The sequence below is a fragment of the Pleuronectes platessa genome, chromosome 15 (genome assembly GCF_947347685.1).
Source record: "Pleuronectes platessa chromosome 15, fPlePla1.1, whole genome shotgun sequence".
NCBI classification, from domain to species: Eukaryota; Metazoa; Chordata; class Actinopteri; order Pleuronectiformes; family Pleuronectidae; genus Pleuronectes; species Pleuronectes platessa.
In genome coordinates, this window is record NC_070640.1 from 12,244,718 (window position 1) to 12,257,404 (window position 12,687).

At 42.4% G+C, this 12,687-nt stretch overlaps 2 protein-coding genes across 3 annotated transcripts; both read left to right on the forward strand.

The window, feature by feature from the left end:
• The first annotated feature begins 209 nt into the window (after positions 1-209).
• ift57 (intraflagellar transport 57 homolog (Chlamydomonas)) lies at positions 210-5,789 on the forward strand. 2 transcript variants are annotated; one of them, XM_053441424.1, is made up of 11 exons: positions 210-719; positions 1,581-1,755; positions 2,120-2,238; positions 2,710-2,797; positions 3,188-3,262; positions 3,385-3,507; positions 4,046-4,117; positions 4,201-4,332; positions 4,458-4,520; positions 5,249-5,315; positions 5,405-5,789. In XM_053441424.1, the coding sequence occupies exons 1-11, from the start codon at positions 565-567 to the stop codon at positions 5,584-5,586; spliced, it is 1,251 nt and encodes a 416-aa protein (XP_053297399.1). In that variant the 5' UTR covers positions 210-564; the 3' UTR covers positions 5,587-5,789. The 2 variants fall into 2 exon arrangements, with proteins under 2 accessions (XP_053297399.1, XP_053297401.1); XM_053441426.1 differs by lacking the exon at positions 210-719 and adding an exon at positions 767-1,072.
• Positions 5,790-6,847: 1,058 nt separating this feature from the next.
• On the forward strand, positions 6,848-10,069 carry zgc:165604 (uncharacterized protein LOC792578 homolog). The gene is made up of 7 exons (XM_053442310.1): positions 6,848-6,911; positions 7,769-7,923; positions 8,295-8,361; positions 8,461-8,592; positions 9,230-9,385; positions 9,663-9,785; positions 9,867-10,069. Exons 1-7 carry the CDS (start codon positions 6,848-6,850, stop codon positions 10,067-10,069), a joined length of 900 nt encoding a protein of 299 aa, XP_053298285.1.
• The last annotated feature ends 2,618 nt before the right edge of the window (positions 10,070-12,687 follow it).

The following is a 12,687-nucleotide window of genomic DNA, read 5'->3' on the forward strand; positions in this document are numbered from 1 at the left end:
GATCAAAGTAATTGGTTGAAAGGTGGATTTTCAAATGCCGGAAGCAATAACTTTATGCGTTCTCGTGAAAAATTATATTTTCAAACTAGACATATTTTTTTAACAAAGCTACTGTTTGTGCAAAGGAAATTTGCACATTTGAATCTGAAAACTTCAAACAGGAAGCCTCCACGGTTGAACAGGAAACCTTTTATTCTGAAAGTGTTAGCAGAAGTCCCTTGTTGAGCTGTCGGTGATGTCAAGCTTGTCTCTGATTCACTTCTTTACCTTCCCCTGTGAGTCACTGTCCGACATGTTGACGTGTTTCTGTCCCTCAGATCAATAAAGATATCTGAGTTTGTATCACAGTTTTAAATATGAGTTCTCTCGCTGCTCACGTAAGCTACTCAGTGAGCTAGCGTTAGCCAGCTAGCGTTAGCTACCGGTTGCCTGACAACGAAGAGGAAGCCAAACAAACTGGGGCTAGCTAGCACAGGCTAACGAGCTAGCTGGATGAGAGTCGAGCCGAACCCCGGTGTCTCTTCAGTGTCGAGGCCGCCGAGCGGCTGGTGAAGAGGAGCACACATGGCGGAATACGGCCGGCGGGGAGAGGAGGATGAGCGCGGCCCCGGAGCCGCTCACCAGGTGTTCGTGGTGATGGAGTGTTTACTGGAGAAGCTGAAGCTGTTGAGTTACGAGGAGGAAGTTTTGGCCAAACACAACATGAAGAATCTGACCAGGTAAGAAGGCAGGTGGGAGAAGCAGGTCCCAGGTTTCCATGTGATGTGGGAGTAAAGTGAACTGGGTCTTCAGGTGTCAACATTTAAACCTGTTTCCTTTTGTTTGACCACAAACTGTGCAGCAGTGGAAGCAGTTTCCACGATCATGTCCTCGTGACACTGACACTTCATCATGGCTCTCATTTAACACCAGTAGAGGAAATAACATGTTAACAGTCCACATAGAATTAGTTATTGACGTGTACATGTCGACATGTGATCTGAAAAGGTCTGGACTCTGGACCACTGATGTTGAAGAACATCACATCAGATGTTGGACATTTAAGACACATGAGTCATTTGGACACAAACTAGTGAGTAAGCAAAGGGAGCAGAACCTCCATTGGGTCATGTGACATGTTTGTTTATGTTCTTTATCATGTCAAAATGGCTGCTGTCATGAAGGAGGATTGATGTCACCTCCAGTCCAGTGGATGGGAATTTTAACTTAAACCATAGTTGTTGGGTTGTGTATTTACATTTTCCCCAAATGACTCCAGTCATTTGAGAACCTGAAGAAATCTATAGTTTCATTCATGGTAACACTCAGTGGCACAGTGGCATCATATCCCCTGAGTGCATGTATCAGCATTGTGTTTGTCTTCCAGGAGAATCAAAATGTACGTTTTATCCAGTTTGAAGTCACATTTGTACTTTTAATGTAACTATATATATATATATATATATATATATATATTTTGACGATGAGAGATTCTAGCCCCTCAGAGACATCCTCCTGTGTCTGCTGAGCAGCGTCAGAGAAATACTTGGGAGAATCTTCCTGGCTGTTGCTTTCTTTTCATCTCATCTCTGTCCCCTCAGACATTATTTTGTCTCCAGTCCGTATCTGGATTCCAACCCTGGCGAGCAGTTCTACATGTTCACCATCATCGCAGCGTGGCTCATCAACGAGGCAGGGCGGCCGTTCACCGAGCCTCAGGAGTACGACGAACCCAACGCCACCGTCTCCAACATCCTGGCAGAGCTCAGGGCTTTTGTAAGTGATGTTGGATTTAAAATCGAGGCTATTAAATGTCAAAGTAAAATCCACCTTGTGATAATAACACCCACATAGTTGCTATCATTCTGCACCTGTGAACCTTTCTCATATTTCAGTGTCACTGGTTTTAGAAAGGTTACAAAAGTCTTATTTGCAGACACTCAACGATAAAGCAGGGCTCTCAAAAAGCTCTTTAACTTGACAGATGAATTGGGATAGAAACGAATATATAATATATGAATGAAAAATGTAACAATTAATAATAATTAATATTCCAGTGTGCTTTTGAGCCTGACATTGATCCGTTATTGTCAGTCTCTGTTAAACTGTGAGACTTATCTGTCTCGTCTGTGTTCATCAGGGTGTGAAGGTGGATTTCCCGCCCTCCAAACTGAAATCAGGTTCTGGCGAGTTTGTCTGCTTTGTGCTGGACCGACTGGCGGAGGAGGCTCTGAGGAGGAAGGGATTCTCCTTCAAAAAGTACTTGTGACCTTCTTCCTCTAATCTTATCTTTGTGAATCAGGCCGACCTTGAAAAAGTCAACTATGCTGTTATTCCATCACGTCTGGATTGGTGTTCCACATTTTGGCCAAAAGCCGCCTCTCGTCTTCAGTGTGTTCAACATTTTGCTGCCCTTGATTTGCAAATCCCTGTTTCCTCTTTTAAGTCAATCACCAGAGCTTAGAAATAGGAATATTTTGCTGCCAAAAGATCCATTTCCCCTATATCTTAAAATTTAATTTCTTTACTAACTCTGTGATCATTTATACCTTTGTTGTTTTTTTACCCTCCTCCATGTTTTTTATTTGTGTTGTAAGTATGTAAAACTCTTGTTCTGTAAAATACTATGTTAAAACACTTACTGATGTAGTTCTTATTAAATCAGACTGAACAGTACATAGAGGGAGACCTCTGTTAACTGTTTTGACCTCCTGACTTTGTTTCTTTCAGACCAACCTACCCGACAGAAACCACAGAAGAAGAGTCTGTGATGGAGGATGATGCAGAGCTCACACTCAGCAAAGTGGAGGAGATGATCGTAGGCGTCCTGACTTTACTAAACCTGTCTCTTTATTCCTCATGCCAAGTGCTGATCGGCTGTGTTTGATGCTTTTTACCATTTTAGTTCACATGTTTATTTATCTGGTTTTAACCTGCTCAGAGTTCAGTGTTGGCTGCAAGTTTTGTTTTCATGACAGTGCTTTTACAACTTAACCTGTGAATCATAGGATTCTTTGAAGTGATGACAGTTAAAAAGGATCTGGTTGTGCATTTTGATGTTATCCAGAAATGATACGTTCAAAAAGATCCGTGTCACACTGAGGCCGAACTAAAATAAGAATTATATAAAAATGCTTTCGTTGACTCGATGTTTGATTTGTTGTGTGTTTGTTTGGAACATGTTGAGTGAACTTTATTGACATTGCAGGAGGAGCCTGATGATGATGATGATGAGGAGAACATGATGGATCTGGAGGCTCTGAAGTTACGGACGGCTCACACCGTGAGTTCACCTGCAAATGTGACAATTTAGATTCTGACCGCTGGACATTTTAGTGATGCTGTCATTTTCAGTTGAAACCTTGAAGTGTTTTTTTCAAACACTGTTCTGCTGTTGGTTCTCAGGATGCAGAGCTGTCCTCGAAACCGGACGAGATTCTGGAGTCGACGGTTGATGCAGCGGAGTGGAACCTAGAGGTGGAGAGAGTCCTGCCTCAGCTCAAAGTCACAGTCAGGACCGACAACAAGGTACCAACTCACCTAAGCTCCGCCTCTTCTCCACCTTTTCTCTGGAGATTAAATAATGGAATTATTTTCAGTGTTTCACAATAAAAGCATTCCTTTGAGTAGAGGCTTTTATTGTAAAGCCTTTGCAGAAAGTTACAGTCACTCAAATTTAGTATAGTTTAAATGAAATAAAATAATAATTGACATATAACTACCATTTTTCAGTGGATGAGCTGCTAAAGAGCTACAGTCTTTGTTTTGTTTTTTAACTCAAACTAGAAATTGTGTTTGTTGTGTATCAGTAACAAAAGATGAGTCACTAAAAAGAAAATAAAAACAAAACCCATAAAAACAAAAGAGAATTGAGTTAAGATGAAAAAATTCAAGAATATTCACACATTGTAGAAATACATATTATGAGGCATATCTTTGTTTAATGGAAAAGCCTTTCTATGTAGATATAAAACTATCAATGACAAACTTCATTGTGGCTGTAATTTCTCAGCACATTCCCAGCTTGGTTCTAATTTTGGTTGTAACGTTGTTTGTTGGTCGGCAGGACTGGAGGATCCACGTGGACCAGATGCATCAACACAGAGACGGAATCAAGTCTTCGCTCAAAGAGGCCAAGGTGTGTTCACTGACCAAGAGTATGAGCAGAATATGTCTCCTTTAAAAATGAGGTTTCATTCAGTTTTGTGTCCTCGTCTGTAGAGCTACCTGGACAAACTGCAGGAGGATATCGGTAAAACTCTGGAGAAAGTGAGCAGCAGAGAAAAGTACATCAACAACCAGCTCGAAAATCTGATTCAGGAGTACCGCAGCGCTCAGGCCAAACTCAGCGAGGTAAAGACCAGACACTGTACACCTGTATCTGAACGGGACGCAACTCGACTCAGAAACACAAGCATCTTGAAGAACGTTGTTATTTTTATTTTGTATTATTATTATGACCTTCTTCTCTCCTCCAGGCCAAGGAGCAATACCAGCAGGCCAGCGGAGGGGTGACAGAACGAACCAGAGTCCTGGCTGAGGTCAGTGAACACATCACACAGCAGCATTTTAATTCCGGTCACGTGACCAGATATATCCCACGAGCAGACACCTCTTCACAGTGTGTGTGTGTGTGTGTGTGTGTGTGTGTGTGTGTGTGTGTGTGTGTGTGTGTGTGTGTGTGTGTGTGTGTGTGTGTGTGTGTGTGTGTGTGTGTGTGTGTGTGTGTGTGTGTGTGTGTGTGTGTGTGTGTGTGTGTCTTTGTGTTTCCCTCCGATCAGTTGTCTGTCTGGAGCTGAACTTTCCACTGCACCCGTCTGTCGTCTTAGGTCCTCGTCCTTGTATTGTTGCCCTCACATGTTCATCACACTTCTCCAACAATACAGATTCCTGATCAGATCGATAGGCTCTGTCTTGGGGCAGAAAAACATCACTACACTACTGAGTTCTTTCCTGCTCGTCTATTATTAGACACTGGAGTGGTTCAAAGTTTTTGTGAACAGTGAACATGAAGAACAAAAATCAAGAGAAGAACAGCATCAGTAAATTAAAACAACTTTTAATAATAGCACATGTAGAGGAATAATAAAGAGTTTAGGTTGAAATTAAACAGCTGAATAACAAAATGAGTGTAAAATGCAGTAGGAGTAGAAGCCGTCAGGGATTCATTTCAAACCACGACTCGATACAGACAAGTTTCTGGAAATGTCACCTGCAGACGACGCAGACCGGCTGTGAGCTCCTCCTGTTCTTTGTGCCTGTGTTTCAGATCAGCGAGGAGCTGGAGAAGGTGAAGCAGGAGATGGAGGAGAAAGGCAGCAGCATGTCTGATGGGGGTGAGACTCAGGACCTGAACTGTCACAATCTGACGTGCGCTCGTGCATAATTAGTTCTCACGTTCCCTTCCTCTGTTTCTGTCACACAGCGCCAGTGGTGAAGATCAAGCAGAGTTTGACAAAGCTGAAGCAGGAGATCGTTCAAATGGACGTGAGGATCGGCGTCGTCCAGCACACGCTGCTGCAGGCCAAACTCAAAGAGAAGTCCAACATGACGCGCGATATGCACGCCACCAACATCCCCGAGCCCGCCGCCGGGCCCTTCACGTAGTCGGAGGCTCCAGAAACTCACTTTAAATCCTGGTTTACTAATCCTATCTTCACAGTTTTCCTGTGCTGACCAAGAAAAACAGCAGGATCTTCCACTGAGATGCTGGAATCAATAAAATCTTTTATATTTATGCTTAAAAAATAACTCGATTGATGAATTATTTGTTAAATTTAATCAATAAATCGATTAAAAAACTGCTACAATTGTTGCATGTCTGGTTTTCTTTAAATTAATATTCAACCCTTCATCAATGTGACACCAGAAGTTCCATAAAAAGGAAAGATGGATTCAATAGCAACATTACACTCACACAAGCAAGACCCTGTGGCTGGCTGCAGTGTTGGTCATAAACCAAACCAGCCTCCTCCATGTTAGCAGATGGGACATGGACCAAACTTAAAAGTCCACATTAAGTACATTGCTTTCCCAAAGTTGGTTTCTGTCATTTAAGATCGTTCTTATCACACTGGTGAATGTTAAAGTGTTCTTGTTCCTAATGAATACAAAATTGTATTAAATTATTTGACGCTATAAAAATTGTGCAGACACATTGTGATTGACAGCTGAAAAGGACTCAGGGTTGAGTCCAGTCCACTGCAGAATCAGGCTGCAAATGAAATCAAAAGCACAAGTTGGCGGCACCGGCATCAAAGATGTTTCGGCTTTATTTTTGTGAGGAATGGGATTCGTCCCGCTTTATTTACAGTCTAAGATCTTTTCCCTTGCTCACTTTAATTACACAACTGTGGATATGAACTTTGAGGTTTCATTTTGTCAATATCTTGGCAGGTTGAGAGATTTGGAGCAGATGGGATCAGCAGTCAGACGCAGGAAGGAATCTACAGTCGCTCGGTGCAGCGGCTGTTTGGAGGGCAAACCTGCAGAAAGGATGTCTGTGTCCATGGCAACCAAAGCTATAAAGCTGCTCTACATCACATTAACATCTTCTAGGGCAGTGGTCCCCAACCCCCGGGCCGTGGACCTGTTATAGGGGATGTTTTCAACAGAGCAGCAGCAGCAGTGGATCTTTACGTCTAGCTGACTAAATAGGCCACAATCTGACTCCTTCACACATATCCTCATCAATTAGAGTTCCACAGCCATGTGATTCAAACAGACAATGAGACAGAGATAATGAAGGGAGAGTGACAATAAAGGAGGGTGGGGTTGGTTGCGTCGCTCAATAGATTAATCACGCATGCCTAGTTTTTTTGGCCACGGCCGAGGGGAGCAGGGGCCGCCGCGGTGCTTCCTCTCAGCGATGGGTTCTTGTGGAGGATGGATGCTGTGGACCCTGTGTGCGAGCTTCACTGCTCTGGAGACCGGTGAGTGGGCCCGTCGAATTAGTTCTGCACGCAGAGTTTTGAGGGATCAGTGAGAATTGTCTCAACTTTCTCACATGGATTTGTAGTTTTTGTTTTTGTTTATTTCAGTGCTCTTGTGAAAACGGGGATCACAGATCCTTTAAATCTACAGTCTGGAGTGTGAGTTGAATCTCAAGCCCTCAGTTTCGGCTCCAAACGATCAGACACAGGTTTGACTGTGAGGTTGCAGATTTCTTTGAAAACAGAGACTGTAAAATGTGTTGTAAAGTGTTGTATAATGTACAAACCTTTTAACTACAAATGAAATCATTTCAATTTGTAAGAATGAAGAGCTTCACTAAACTTTTGGGCTGAAGAGATTTAATTTGTGTTTACTGAACTTATTTCTCAACTGCGAGATCGATCAAACCCTTTTTTTATATTATACACAAGTAAACTTCTTTGATGCACTGAAAGTTTAGAAACTGGTGACAAGGTAACGATGCAGTGAATCGACAGAATAGTTTCACGAACGGCTCCCAGTGAAATGAGCTGTTGTTCCACTTCCAGTCTGTGATCGGTTTGGCTCAACCTCAGAGCTGTCAAGTGTAATTAACAACTAATATGCAAACTGAGTTCCCACACACGCACAAACACACACACACACACACACACACACACACACACACACACACACACACACACACACAAAAGGCCTGGGGATGACCGGGAGGTGGGGGACAGCATCATTAGTAATGAAGGAGGGTGAGGCGGTGCAGTCTGCACGTCAGCATTGACACTGGGGGAAGTGAATATTTAGACAGTAAACATGAGGGAGTTGATTGAATTGAAGCTCCTTTACTTTTAAATCGTGACAGCTGCACTCAGGGTGACCATGAGGGAGGAGAGTGTGGAGGTGGTTCGGGGAGATTTTGTCGTCCTGCCCTGCTCCTTCTTCACCTCCAGCCCCCTCTCCAGACTCAACATCATCTGGACCCTGGCCCCCGTCTCCAGCCCAGAAACACCAATACAGGTCAGAATGGCAACACACACACACTCACACACACACGCACACACACTCGCACACACACGCACACACACACGCACACACACACACACACACACACACACACGGTGGACAGCAGGTATTTCATTATACCCTCAGTGAGAGGTGGTGAAATACTTTGTCCTGAAAAGTGAACGTTTTGCTGAGACTTGCTGTTGTTCTGTCCTCTCTGTATTTTAAAATCATTTCTCCAACTTGGACTTCACTGCAGTTATTCGGTCGCTGTAAAAACAACTAACCAGATAAAAACTTTATTCTAAGGGAAACATAATCCTTAAACCCACAGTAAAATAAATGTTATTTTGCATTTATTTTTAAACCTACTGACTCTCTCCCAGGTGATTGTGTATGACCATGGTCAGGTGATTGAAGACCCCGCCCTCACTGGCAGGGTGGGTTTTACAGGTATTATCTCCTTTCTTTAACCAAGTTGGTAAGTTTTTCTCATTTAAAAACACATGACAGCTTGTGTTTTGCATGTACATTTCTCCTCCCGTGCCGCAGGAATCCCCTGGAGTGCAGATATTGTCCTGAATGACACACGAGTATCAGATGCTGGTGTTTACCGCTGCATGGTCAATAACCCCCCCGAGGCAGCAGCTGCTGGCATAGGAGAGCTGGTGCTCAGTGTTCTGGGTAAGGTACTGAGACTAAAGGAGTGTACAGAATCCATGTAGTATTTGAGTTTGATACTCATTTCACTGGATCATCCAAACTGGTAGATATAATCAAGGACTTCATTTAGCCAAAGCAGCAACATTGAAATAGTTCATGAACTGTCAGATTTATCGCCATGAAATGTTGTACAGATATTTACCAAACCTCCATTTGTAAATATTGTTCTGTTAATTCAACAGTGAAATGTTGCAGTCCCAGAGAAATAACTGAAACTAACTGAAACATCAACAGCTTGATATTATGGGGTGTGTGGATCCGTCTGTTCATCCCTCCATTTGTCTGTCTGTCTGTCCTTCCCTCCCTCCCTCCATACAGTTCTTTTACATATAGTTGTTCAAAAATCAAATCCAAAATTAGTAAATAATCATCAGGCTCATTTTAAAACTTCTTGTTGTCTCTCTGTAAAGAAATACAACTATGTTTGTTATAGAGAAACAATGAGCTAAACAAATACGTAATTTCAGGTCTGATATCTGACTGTGGAACATTACCAAGAATTATTCCTGAAAAAAACTAAAAACTAAAAAAGAAGAAGAAGCTAACATCTGTGAGAGCTCCAGTGCATTTCATCCTTTCTGCTAATTGACCTCTGCAGAGCCTCCGTCTCTGCCCATGTGCCAGTGGGACGGAGACATCGACCTGGGAGGAAGCGTCACGCTGACCTGCTCCGTGACAGAGGGCGTCCCCACTCCTGAGATCCACTGGGATAAACTGAACCCGGAGGAAATCTCGCTGCCCATCAACATGGAGGGTCTGTGCCACACACACGCACGCACGCACGCACGCACGCACGCACGCACGCAGGCAGGCAGGCAGGCAGGCAGGCAGGAACTAGAAGAAGTAGAGTGAGTATTGATTTTAGCTGGAAAGTCAGAGGGGATTTGTTTAAAATAAGATTGAAGTCAGATCTTTAGTCCCGTGTTCGGGTGAAGATAAAAACTAATAAAAGCAGGATTCTTCATTTCCCATTATAGATATCTAACCCTGTGATCCGTTCAGTGTCATTAAAGTGACTCTCTCTCTCTCAGGGGATCTGTCAGGCTCCGTCCAGATCATCAACGTGTCCTCTCAGACGTCCGGCCTGTACCGCTGCTCTGCCACCAACGTCCTGGGCACAGAGAACTGCTACGTCAACCTGTCCATCTACAGCCGTGAGTCCACCCGTCGTCCCTCTCACTGCAGCCGACCCAACGGTTTCATTTCTTCATTCCTGGTTGTCTTTCCTCCTGCAGCCCCGGAGAGGCCGTCTGGCATCCTGCAGAGCGTGCTGCTGACCTTGTCCATGAGCCTGGTGCTGCTGGCGCTGCTGCTGCTCGTGATGTGGCTCCACCGCACGGGGCAGGATGGGAGGTGGAGGGAGGGCAAAGAAGAGGAGGACGAGGAGTACAACGAGATACGCTACACGCCGTCCCTGATGAAGCGCTCGTTTGTTTGATTTCTCATCGTCAACAGGACTTTCAAAACAAAGAGAAAAAAACACAGGTGTCCAGCAAACAACTGCCAGGACTCTTTGTTTCATGTTGATCATGGGTTTTTACAGCCTGATAAGCATTTCTGTACAGCATTAACCATTCTGAAATAAATGCCCTGGTTCTGAGAGGTGTGGTATTTCCTTCCCTTTTAGCTGTTGGTTCTAATATCTTAAATCAAACCCCAAAACCTTGTCATTAACTTTTAAATCCTTACGGGTCAAACTGAAATGATAAATCTGCCATGAGGCACCAACGGTCATCTTGTCAAGTAAGCACGCATATGTAGAGATAATACATAGAAGAGTATGATCATATAATTTTCCATTACAAAATTCAAATTTAACATAATATTAAAATCATTTACGGATAGTGGCTTGTTGACTACATTTGTATTTTTCTTTTATAAATCTTGATTGGTCTGTATTGAAAATTAACCAACCTCAAATATTGTGGTCAACAATTCTGAGGTGTACTTTTCTTGAGTATTTCCATTTTCTGCTTCAGATATTTATTCATTATACTATATTATATTACTTTTATTTATTCAAAAGGGGCAGTGCACATTACAAACAAGGAGACAGCGAACAAACCACCGACAAATGGACAAGAAACTTACATAAATATTATATTATAAATGTATTTCATAGCTTGTTAGGCCACTGCTAAATTTACCAATTCAGAATTTGAAAACACATACAATACAAAATATTATGCATTGTTATAAAGTCAATAAAATCAGTAGTATATGATTACAACATTAAATAAACGCTAATTTTCTAGTCTATTTTTATACTGTGTTTTATTAACATTGTATGTATTGGTTTATTTTTGTCGTGCACTGATTGCTGGTTGTACATCAAATTGCCCTTGAAGGATATTAAAGATTTTCTTTAATGGACAACTTTAGTTAATCACAAGCTGCACAAACCACGCAAGAGCAACAGAGGAACCCAGCAGCCAGCAGGGGGCAGCCTCAGGACATCACATCGAAACAAGCAGCAGCTGACTGCTTAGAAATTAAGCAGCAAAGATCCAGGGATTTGTTGTTGTTGGGTTAGGGTGCAATAGTGAGGCCTCGCCTGGTCTGGGCATGAAGTGGAAGTCAACCTGAGACAGGCCCGGGCACAGACATTTTGGGGGGCAGGTGCTCAAACCAAAAAAAAGGGCACCCATCGCCAAAATTATTTATGAACTTAAAAATAATAATAATAAATAAATAAAAAACACAGTAGGATATTTTCAACTTATATATATATTTTTTTAACAAACTAACTCAAATTATCAATTTGAATAAATAAATTAATAACAGGCAAAAACAGACAAAACAAGGCCATATTGAATAACCAAATAATATGTTAGGGTTAGGGTTAGTGATGTGATGGGCTCCTCTTGACCAGGTAGGGTTACTGATTCTCCCTCATCTGTTTTACTAGTTCATGGCCTGATCCAAGATAAAAGAGAGCTGCTACTCTGACCTGCTTGCTGAAGCTCCCTGTACTTCTGCTTTTGGAGTCTCTCTTTTCTTGGCATTAAGCTGCACATTTTGTAAATGAGATAAATCAATGTTGTGCATAATTATCAAGAGTGACTTACATAATCTCTATAAAGCTGACAACACAGTACACACACATTTTTTTTTACTGTTTTCTGACAGAGTTGAAGCATAAGCAACATTACACTAGTAATATACCACAATATACATCACCAGACTGTCATGTAGCTCAACTTAAGACCTACCTTTCATTTCAATAATTACAACAAAAGCAGTGAAATTGTCTAATTTGTAGAACAGTAAAACTGCCTTTAAATTATCTGTCTGTCTGTCTGTCTAACTGTCTGTCTGCCTGTCTGTCTGTCTGTCTGCCTGTCTGTCTGTATTTCTCTCCCTCTCTCTCTTCAGTAAACATGACAAACGTCAGTAAACAGCTGGACAAGGCTTTGAAATCACAGAGTTTTTTGTTTGTTTATTTTTTAAGAAACGTCGGGCCAGTTGCGACGTAATGTTTCAGCAGCGCTAATGTTGTGGTTCATTTATAACCAACAACGTCGGGGGATTGCACAAACACCGTCATTACCTGTTTGTTCATGGAGAAGCGGTAGACTAGAATGGACTCCACGGAGTGACAACCAAAAAAACATACCTGGATGGAAAACACTTGGATATGTCCAAAAACGTCCAAGAGAACTCTCCCTACCCACTGTCTAAGTGCCCCTGAGCAAGGCACCTTACTCCCCCAACATCTGCTCCCCGGGCGCCGTGCATGGCTGGCTGCCCACTGCTCTGTGTGTCCTGCTGTCTTCACCAGATGGGTCAAAAGCAGTGGACACATTTCCCCCTATTTGCAGTGTGTCTGTGTGGGATTAATAAATGTATCTTATCTATCTTATCTTATCTTTGTCTGATGCTGCAGGCAGTGTTGTGCAAGTTCACACCTCTCATGAACTAGTTCAAAGTTCAGTTCATACAAGTAAACATGAATAGTTCACGTTCATAGTTCACCATTTAAGTTCTGAACTAGTTCATAGTTCAGTTCATGTCATAGTTTTAAGGTGGAAGGTGAGAATGAAAGACTTAACTTGT